We start from the raw sequence: 11,070 nt of genomic DNA on the forward strand, positions 1-11,070 counted from the left end.
AGAGACAAAGGCGTGTAATAAATCAAAACAAAAAATCGTCAAACAAGCGGATAACTTCACGGATTTCACAGATTTTGATTGTGAAGCCACAAATTGATTAGCATGAAAAATCTCTATTGAAATAAATGAGACAATGCCGAAGACAGAAGTCCAATAAAATTCAATGTCAAAGTCAAATGTTTTAAGCAGTACGAAATTTTTGCAGGCCTATAACTATTGTTTTTTTTTGGTATTTAAGAAGTTTGAAATTTAGGCAAAATCAAAATCAAATAAGACAGGCAACAGCTTTATATTAAAATTCCTATTTTATAGAATTATAGAATTGTAGAAAATAGAAAACCAATTTATGTTTATAGTACATACAAAACTTATATTCATTTATTTATGCTTATGTTGCTTATATAGCTAAATCTTAAGCTAGAATCAGTTCAGGCAAGAAACAATTTGTACAGATAATAACAAACAATTTTTCGAAGACCTTAACTAAAACTTAAGCCCCATTTTACACTGGCCACTACATTTAGGGTGTGATTTAACGAGATGATTTGATGGTAGGCCAGTGTAAATGGGGCTTACACCTGATTGTGGAATCAACTTTGGCCTAAAGTGAGCTTAACTTCACTGGATAAAACCATGATCCTGTTTGATCATATCAGCCGCCTTCTCGGCGATCATGAAGACGGGTCCATTCGGATGGCCGGACATGATTTCGGGCATAATGCTGGCATCTGCGACCCGGAGATTCTTGATGCCATGCACACGGAGTCGATGATCCACCACGGCAGCACGATCGGATTTGGGACCCATTTTGGCGGTGCCGGAATAATGGTAAATGGTGAACGTGAAGTGCCGCACATAGCAGGCCCAGTAGGCCCAACTCTTGTAGGGATGCTGCTTGCATGTGGGTATCTTCTTCTCCCACAACTGGGCATTAATCGCCTGCATGCCACGTTGTTCCATCAGACTGATGGCCTTCAGTAGACCCCGCACCGAGATATCCACATCGTAGGGATGGGCAAAGTAATTGGCATGGATCAGGGGATACTTGAAGGGATCACTGCTCTTTAGCATGATGCGACCGCGACTCTTTGGGCGCAATATCATGGGGAAGATCATGAAGGCATTCAGTGATTTGTCCTCGATCTCGGCAAACAGTGTATCGTAGATGACCTTCTTCAGGCCGAAGGCACGCGAGATGGCCGGATTGGAGGACATGGAACCGCCCACCAGGAAGAGCTCAATATCTGGCCAGCCATCCTCGTCGCGTTCGTGATCCAGATCCCAGAAGGCAATCGCCTCACAGCCACCGGGTGATCCATATGGTCCTTCCATCCTATTGAATCGGTTAATCAGCGTGGGATCGGAGAAGTCCTCGAATTTCAAAGAGGTGGCATTGGTGGTAAACGTAACCGCCGGCGCCGTGTGATCCTGCAGATTGTAACCCACTGCCAGATCGGCCACTGGCTTAATGCCCACCTCGCGAAGATGTTTCGCTGGTCCCACTCCCGACAGCATCAGCAGTTGCGGTGTATTGATGGCGCCGGCGGAGACAATCACCTCCCGTCTGGCCAGGATCTTCTGCATGCGTCCCTCGGTCTGAACCATAATGCCATAGGCCGTCTTGGTTTGCGGATCGATCAGTACCTTGGTCACCAGCGCATTCTTTCGCACATGCAAATTGCGGCGCTTGCCCTTCAGCGGATACAGATAGGCACGATTGGAGCTCCATCGTGTGGAATTGCGTGTGGTGGTGTGCAGGAAGGCCACACCATTCTGAATGCGTCCGTTGTAGTCCCTGTACTTCAGGCCATCCTGCTGGGCAGCATCGACAAAGGCTTCGGCGATCCTCGAACGCCAGTTCACATAGCTGACCTTCACCGGCCCATTGCGACCCACATAATCCTCCTCAGCATCCGGCACACTGCTGCCCTCGTATTTCTTAAAGTACGGCAGCACATCCTTGAAACTCCAGCCGGGATTGCCCAGTGCCTCCCAGCGATCGTAATCCCTGCGATTGCCGCGGGTGTACATCATGTAGTTGAGCACCGAACTGCCGCCCATCACCTTGCCCCTGGGCCAATTGCAGCGATTGTTGTTCATCGCCAGGCAGGCGTGATCCGAGGGCTGTGTCCTGTACTTCCAGTTCATCTCGCCCAGCTGCAGGAAATGCGCCACAATGGGCACGTCCATAACCAGTCGCTCGGGACCACCGGCCTCCAGGAGCAGCACTCGCCACTTGGGATTCTCGGAGAGTCGAGCGGCCAGGGCACAACCAGCTGTGCCGGCGCCAACCACAATAAAATCATACTCGCTGTCGAGGATCACATTGTTGTCATAGTTCTCCAGCTCCACGTCCGCCTGGCCGCGTCGCAGAAAGTTAATCGTCTCGAACAGGACATTATTGTTGGTCTGCGCAGAGATTTTACTCCATGTGGCCACAAATGCCAGGCACAGGCCCACAAATATCAGCGATTTGTTTGTTGCCATTGTGGGGCCTTTCAGTTACTTGCAACGAATTCTTCTGCACTTTTCACACCAATTGCACAGTCAAAAAAAAAAGAAGAAGTAAATGATGTGTATATATATTTTATGGATATGACAGGCGAACGCGTTCGTTCTGAGTTCTGTGTGATCGACGCGATCGCGAGCGTGTTGCCCAATCGGATACGTAACTAGAAATGCTGACAAATGCTGTGGCCAAGTTCAATTTAATATTAAATTCGGCGCCGATCGCCGAAGAGAAACGATCGCTTTGCGAATCTCTCGGCACTCGGTTTTCAGTTTTCGGGTTTTTTTTTTTTTGGTTTCTTCGGCTCACCAAGAATCTTCAAATCATTCAGAAGACTTGACTATGGACACGTTCACAGCCATCTACGCAGACAAAGACGAAGAGCTGGCCAAAAACTGAAAACTGAAAACTGAAAGCTCTGACGATCTGTATCTGAATCTCTGAAATGTATCTGTATCTGACATTGACTTGCGCTCGCGCCGATGGACGATCGTTAGCAACTGTGAACAAGATGCGGAAGCCGGTGTGGAAACATTAAAGGGCCTCCGATGGCTAGGAAAACCGGTGGTTAAGATCCTCTTCGATTGGTTTTAAGCTGCAATTAGCATAGTGTCATCTTGACTCTTTTTTTTTAGCAAAAGAATTCGGGCGGGGTTCGTCGAAGAACCTGTCTCCGTTGTATCTAGTTAAATGTCAAACCAGATCGTATATAATAATGTGCATAATATAGAATTGTGTGGTTCTAGATGTCTATCGGTTTATTCAGCGAAAACCAGATGAAATAAAGTATTTATAGACTAGTTGTTATTCTATTAGCAATTCATTTGAAATATTACACATGTAGAATTTTTATTTTACTGCAGGGAAATGTTAAATCGTTAGTTACTTCATCATCATAAAAGATTGACGACAAGCAACTAACAATTTCTAATAGATTTGCTGTAATTGAAACGTTCTACTAAGTATATTAAATCGTATGATCAGAATTTGTTAATAGCTTTTCTCTATGCTAATAGCGTTTAAGCTTTAATTTATAATTTGGAAAGAAAACGAAATGTCATGACAAGAATCATAAATCAGTTTTATTATTGTGGGACTTGTAATTTCTTTTTTAATGGTGATGAAATTAACCCATCAACCCTTTGCAATCTATATTTATCATCCACTGATATTACATTCCACTTAGAGAATTTGTACTGTATTGTATAGTCTTTAATTCACTAGAAATCACTCAACAAATAATAGTATATACATTTCTTAAGTTAACCCATCGGTTGATTGATAAGTGTTACGCATAGTTGGTTTTTTTTTCAATTAAGAAAACATAGTGTGCCTTATACAGAGTTGTGATCCTCCTTGATCATGTCGGCTGCCTTTTCAGCTATTAGATAGACCGGTCCATTGGGATGGCCCGAGATCAAATAGGGCATAATGCTGGCATCCACAACCCGGAGCTTATCGATGCCATGGACCCGCAGTCGGGCATCCACCACCGCCGAGGGATCCGATCGAGGACCCATCTTGGCCGTACCCGAATAGTGATAAATGGTGAAGGTGAAGTGTCGCGCATAGCACGCCCAATAGGCGCTGCTCTTCCATTTGTATTTGGCACAGTTGGGTATCCTCTTCTCGAATAAACGCGCACCAATTGCCTTAAATGCGGGCATTTGCAGTAAACTAACTGCCTTTTCGATACCCCGAACTGTGATGTTCAAGTCATAGGGATTGGCAAAGTAGTTGGCATAGATAAGTGGATGCTCCTCGGGATTGCGACTCTTTAGCTTAATGCGTCCGCGACTCTTGGCGCGCAGTATCATGGGGAATATCATGAAGCCATTGGCACTCTGGCGTTCCAGTTCGCCAAACATGGTCTCATAGATACTCGATTGGATGCCCAATGCGAGACGTAGCGCCAAATTCGTTTGCAAACCACCGCCCACCATAAAGAGTTCCATGTCGGCCCAACCATCGGGATTACGTGTATCGTCCAGAGCATAAAATGATATGGCCTCCACACCACCCGGTATGCGTAACACTCCGCGTCCCTTCAAGAAATCAGCCATTGCCTCCGAGCCGAACATCTCGCTAATTTGCAGCGAGCTCTCGTTGCACAGGATGCTGATAGCCGGCGCAATGTGATCCTGCAGGTTATAGCCCACGGCCAGATCGGCCAGTGGCTTTATGCCCATCTCACGCAGATGTTTGGCGGGTCCCACGCCGGAGAGCATCAGCAGTTGCGGTGTATTGATGGCGCCCGCCGATATGATGACCTCCTTTCTGGCCACAATCTTCTGCAGTTTGCCATCGATTTTGGCAATGATACCGAACGCCGTTTTCTTCTGCGGTTCAATCAAGATCTTGGTAACCAAGGCGTTCTTTTTTATGTGCAGATTCGTGCGCTTGCCTTTGATGGGATACAGATACGCTCGATTGGAGCTCCAACGGGTCTCATTGTAGATATTCGCCTGCAGATAGGACACACGAATCTGGTGCTCTCCATTGTAGTCACCACGCGGCAATCCTGCATCCTGGGAGGCGTGCACAAAGGCCTCGGCGATCCGAGTCCGCGTCTCCGAGTAGCTCACCTTCACCGGACCATTGCGTCCCACCAGACTCTCATCGGCATCCGGCACCGCGCTGCCCTCGTACTTCCTGAAATAGGGCAATATCTCATCGTAACTCCAGCCGGGATTACCCAGACGTGCCCAGCGATCGTAATCCCTGCGATTGCCGCGGGTGTACATCATGTAGTTGAGCACCGAACTGCCGCCCATCACCTTGCCCCTGGGCCAATTGCAGCGATTGTTGTTCATCGCCAGGCAATAGCTATTCGATGGCTCCGTCCTGTACTTCCAGTTGACTTCGCCCAGCTGCAGGAGATGCGCCACAATGGGTATGTCCATGGCATAGTTCTCGGGACCACCGGCCTCCAGGAGCAGTACACGCCACCGTGGATTCTCCGAGAGTCGTGCGGCTAGGGCACAACCAGCTGTGCCGGCACCAACCACAATGAAATCATATTTCGCCAATAGATCCTGACCCTCGTCCAGATTCTCCAGATCCAATTGCGCCTGACCGCGACGATAGATCTCGAGCATATCGTTCAGCGCATTGCCAGTGTCCGTCTGGCTAAGCACCATTGAGTACTCCAATAGCAAAGGCAAGACAAGAAGGGCTGCGATGTGATTCCATGGCAGAGACATCATGGAGCTTCATCACCTTGCAGCCGGACTCACTCAACTGCCGCGATCGACTGGAACGTTGGGTTCTAAGAGCAGAACTAAAATCTAGAGGCTGGAGGTAGAATGCAACTGGAAAACTCAATGGGGGGAGGCCCTGCACTGTTGACAATTACTTGACTCTTGGGCCGAACTATCAGTCCAGTTTGATTCTTATTTTTATATATTTTTCTACAACAGTGAAAACTGTGAGTATATGTGGATGAACATTTGTGCGAGTTGATCGATCGATCGATCAAAGATCGTAAACATTCCAAACAAATAGGCAGTGCGAATGCACAAATGAACGACTCACGGGGTATTGTATATTCTCAATTGTGTGCTGAATACAGAAATCGCTTAATAACGGGGTCTGATCTAATAATCATATCGATGGATTGTGGCTAAGGGAAAATAACAACGAAATTAGAACTTGGAGGTGACGACGAAAGTGTTATTATAGGATTCCCAATGGGGAACAACACAATTTCTTGAACTTTAATTGCTTGGACTGACGTATATAGTATGGGTATGAAGTTATATTCGCTAAAGCAGTTATATTAAACATAAATAAATAAAAATGAAAAATGGAAAATTTTACAAAATATTGTGGTTGACAAGTGTAGTAAGAGTATTTAAATTATATAAAAAGAACCATGAAATATACCATGACAAAACTGGGAAAATAAAAATATACCAAGAAGATTAAATGAAATCCTAACATTATAAACTCAGTTTCTCAGATCGTAAAAGTATTACAAAAATGTTTATCGCAGCTGGCAATTTATAGTTAATAGTTAATTTATTGATTTGTTTCCAAATAATCATTGGGCAAACGATCAGTAGTCGCTTCTAATTATACTCACCGACTAGTAAATGGTGAATGTTTTTAGTGGCATGTAATGTTTGTTTTTATTCATGGGGCTGATTGTTGTTTGCTGTTTTGTTTCTTTGCAGCAAAGCTTTGTGTTTAGTAAGTAATTTTTATAATTATTTCCGCTTGCATGTGAATATTCGTGAGCTTAGAATGAATGGGAGAGCCCAAGAGAGTCGATTGTTTGTATGTTTGGCAGTTTGGCAGACGATGTGAAAAATTCCAAGATACACCAAGCCAGCAGCTTGGAATCATGGTTACTTGCCAACGTAAACTTGGCCAGTCGACCGCAACCGTATGACATACTAAAAAGAGTAAAAATGTATACAAAATAAAAATAAATTAAAAGGCGGCTTAATGGTTTTTTGATGTACTCTCCGCCCCACAAATGGCGACGTTCTGTTGGTATATGGTTAGTCGAAGGACATCGCCCAGAGATTCCGTTGCCAGAAGGAGTAATCATCATCATCATAATCATCGAAGGAGCACATGACTGGCATACAAATGAGAGATGTGTACATTGGAGTTAAGAACCCCTTGAGAAACCATCTGAAGGGCAACCCAGAACCAATCTCCGTTGACATTCAAGCCCAAATGAACCGATACACTGGACACTTTGGAGTCAAGGCTGCAAAAGCCATTGCGGCTTCCAATTTCGCAATTCGTCTGCGATTCGCGAGCTTCAAGTTCGTTGAGCTGCCATTCGATTATGTGCACTGCAAACAATTTCTGTGAACTCCGCAAAAATGCATTTTAAACTCAGTATTCAAGTTAACTAACTTTTCCAGTCAAAAATACACATTTTCTGAGCAAAAAAATACTTTTTTCTGTTTACAGAAATGAAATGTATTTGAGTTGCTTCAAGAACTTCATATAAATTACACTCTTGTCTTTATTTAACTGCAGCTGTTAATTACTCAGGCCTCTTGCATTAAATTGCCCATTTAAGAAGTAGCTGCTGCTTTTCGCCCAGTGCATGCAGCTAACGGCAATTCAAGCTTTGAGTCTAACTATCGATTGGTAGTAGTGTGCTGGCTAAGAAACAGCAGCAAAATGACTGTTTTTGTTCGCATAGAGTCAAGAATTTAAGCAAACTCGTTGTCTTTGACCGAGTTTTCATAGTTGGCAACTGCCGATTTTGGCCAAGCTGCTCTTTGCACTGACTGACAATTTTTCAATTTGGGGCCTCGACCATGTCTCTTTAGTGGCTCTTTGGCACTCACTAGCTAGCCCATGGCATTCGATGGCGGCAAAGCAGGATTTCAATTCATTTAATTCAGTTCGAAGAAGGATGTTTTGCTTGTTATCGAATGTGAAACGAATTTCCCCTGTTGATACAGCTGTTAGTTTTGACATTCTGCCGAATGACTGGCAGAATTTGAGAAAATGTGCTGGCCATAAAATGTTCTCAACTTAGCCGTAAAACGCGACTTATGGGTTTTTTTTTTTTCATTCTTCTGTTTTGTTGGTGGCGATCAATTACGTTGACTTCGATCATCATGACAAAGCAACTCGTTCACTTCGAAAAATTTGCATAGACAGTGTTTTAGATGTGGTAACATTTGGCAATCGAAAACAGTTAAAATATACCATCCCTGATTAAAGCCAAAAACCAGTTTATTTCCAAGAATTAAGAGGCGCTTTGTTTTATGAATGAATAAAGGTAAAATATATATTCAATATTCTTTTATACTAGGTAATACATATTTCTTACAAATTATACAATAAATCATTCCTTGGCTTTATTTTTCTAAACTCAATTTAAGCATTTTAAAGTGTATTTTTTGTACAAACTGGGGGTTTCCTATTTCGACAGGCAAAATACAGAAGCTTTATTATCTATTATTTTACGAGAGGTCATTACAGGCAGTCATTTAGAAGGGTACACAGACAAAAACATATTATTTCCATATACATAATGTAATAGAAATGTTTTGCAACTACTTTGAGTAGGTCAACTCAGAACTGTCAAAATTTCAAAATAGAAAAGCATACAACAAAAACTTTGAACATACTACATCTAAAACTCTGGGCAATGCACAGACCAGCTGTAAAGGAACGTAGTCCTAGGATTACAATCTATCCTAAAGGTTCACCTCCATCTGGAATATTTTCAAGTTCGACGAGTTCCGACAGCGAGCCAAGTTGTTCCACAAAATATTTAAATAATGTGCAAATCAATAGAAACATAATTGAAACTTCGAGTGTCCATTATCGAATTCCCGGTCTTTCTGAAAATGGATACGATGGGGATACCGATGAAGTTGGCGATGATGAAGGGGATGATACCACAATTACAAACCTGCCGAATTGTAGCCCATCAAGCTCAATTCCTTTGAACAACTATGTGCTCCCAGAATCGATTCCATCCCATAGATTTGGTGGATTTCTACATGTACTCTGCCGCAGTTTGTATCGCTCTTTGGCCAGGATGGCCACTGGAGTTGGATTGAGACATCAGCACACTGCCTGGTACAAGAACTGCTGGCAAAGTCCTGGTTCCAAGCCAAAAAGTGTCCATCTTATGGATTCATCTGCGCCCAGATTGATTGCGAAGATCCCGCCAAAATCGCAAAACAGCGAGAGTTCAACAACGATGTGATATCTTTATCATTTAGCCCTGCATCGCAATAGTCCGTAAAATATATGTTCAAAAATATAAATGGCATACGTTCGTATCAAATCAATAAATAAAATAATATACATTATGCACAACCGGAACCGCTGCGTAAATATTCTACAAGAAGTATTATTGCATTTTATTGAGTGATTTCCATAATTCGTTTACACAAAAGGAAATCGACGCATTTTATTGTAGAGGAAGTCAAGCTGAGTAAATGAATCAATTATTGAGACTTCCCCCGAATTTTTGGAGCCGAAACAAATCGATTCATTTGCAGATGATTGACATGACAAAGCAGAACAGAAGTTGAATAACATTTTGATACGATCATAATGTGCATAATTGCTATACGCCAACTTCAACGCCAACGCACAAATACAAATACAAATACAAATATAGATACAGATACAATCCAAATAGATACACAAACCAAGTTTGGCCAGATAACATTATTGTTTGCCAAGCACTAAAGCACATTAAAGTGTGCAATTATTTGATTTGAAGTCCACTATTCGGTGCGATTGTTGTGATCAATGGTCAATGGAGTACACTTAGTTCAAAAAATGAAATAGTTGATGAAGTCAGGAAGTTGATTGGATGGATCAGCGCAAAGCTGATGATGGAACCTGGGGTTCATGGATCAAGTTAATAAGACGAAATAAATGCTATAAATAAAACTAGAAAATAAATTGTTTAAATTAAAAATGGCAGAGCTTCGACTGTAGGGCAGTCATATTATTAGCTTACAATTCTTAAGAATTCTATGAAAATTAAATATTCTATTAAATTCTATGAAAATTAAATATTCTATTAGGTAATGGAAAAATACACAGGTTTCTACCTTCCATTATGCAAATCACTGACTCAATCGACGCAGAACAACAGCTTAATAGTTCTTATACAAAATAATAAACTTACCACTGAATCATAAAACCCGATGGCTGCCGTGGCCCAAGGTTGCCCAAAAAAAGTGACTACGAAGTATTTGTTCGCTTGGCATCCAATTCAGCTTTGATTGGCACCTTTGTAACAACTTAAAGAACTGGCTGCTCGGGTTCCACATCGTATATATGGGTCACTAATCATGAACCAGGGTCACCAGGGTCGTGAATTAACAGAAAATCGAAAGAAACGAGACACTTCCGCTTGCGTTAAGAATGCTTCCATGTTACCATGAATATTTATGCTGTAATCTCGTACAATTCTCAGTTTTTCATGATTTATCGAAACCAATTAAAATATTTTTTCTCTATTTTTTTTTTATTTTTTATTTACAGGTGAGTGGCTTGCTGCGGAGTATGCAAATAAGTGAATACTACAACCATACCGAGGCAGAGATCAAGTTCATTGGGTCTGGGTCAACTGCTCGCACACGATGGCTTGTCTAACGGAGATCGGAGATCACAACAAGTTGATTGACCTCTAACTGGAACGGTAACACTACGATCCGGAAGTTTATCTTTATCATTTTTGTGCTGCAGATGATCCGCAGCTATGTATATACTATACTTCCGCTGGGCATTGACCCAGTTTCCACTAGTGAATTTTTGCAGACTCTCTTGCTTAATTTTGCATATTTGCATTGGGTTTATTGCGTTTGTGGCCGAGTTTGCCAGCTGGGAGATTGGCGTGTGGACACATATGTCTAGGGCAAAGCTGGCGATTTGATCTCGTGGCGAGATTGCACTTGGTCACGTAGACATTGGGTCTCCCAATCCGTTTAATTTTTTTTCGGGGGCGTGGCTGAATTCATTTCACAAAACAAGTCCGAATATGTAAACTGATAGATATGCGACTAGTGGATACCGTTTATAACTACATGGCGTATACGTAATGTGCACTCACA

General features: G+C 42.6%; 4 protein-coding genes across 6 annotated transcripts in view; 2 read left to right on the forward strand and 2 right to left on the reverse strand.

The window, feature by feature from the left end:
- LOC120455828 (flotillin-2) overlaps window positions 1–11,070 on the forward strand; it is an 89,707-nt gene that overhangs the window by 11,234 nt on the left and 67,403 nt on the right. The gene's annotated exons all lie outside the window — the stretch shown is intronic.
- LOC120455826 (glucose dehydrogenase [FAD, quinone]) lies at window positions 403–2,643 on the reverse strand. Its single transcript, XM_039642291.1, has one exon. It carries the CDS (start codon window positions 2,485–2,487, stop codon window positions 619–621), a length of 1,869 nt encoding a protein of 622 aa, XP_039498225.1. The 5' UTR covers window positions 2,488–2,643; the 3' UTR covers window positions 403–618.
- Window positions 3,590–5,858, reverse strand: LOC120455825 (glucose dehydrogenase [FAD, quinone]). The gene has a single exon (XM_039642290.2). The coding sequence runs from the start codon at window positions 5,713–5,715 to the stop codon at window positions 3,844–3,846; it is 1,872 nt and encodes a 623-aa protein (XP_039498224.1). The 5' UTR covers window positions 5,716–5,858; the 3' UTR covers window positions 3,590–3,843.
- LOC120455831 lies at window positions 8,552–9,347 on the forward strand. Its single transcript, XM_039642299.1, has one exon. The coding sequence runs from the start codon at window positions 8,637–8,639 to the stop codon at window positions 9,201–9,203; it is 567 nt and encodes a 188-aa protein (XP_039498233.1). The 5' UTR covers window positions 8,552–8,636; the 3' UTR covers window positions 9,204–9,347.

This window comes from Drosophila santomea, chromosome X, assembly GCF_016746245.2.
Source record: "Drosophila santomea strain STO CAGO 1482 chromosome X, Prin_Dsan_1.1, whole genome shotgun sequence".
In the NCBI taxonomy this organism is placed as follows: Eukaryota; Metazoa; Arthropoda; class Insecta; order Diptera; family Drosophilidae; genus Drosophila; species Drosophila santomea.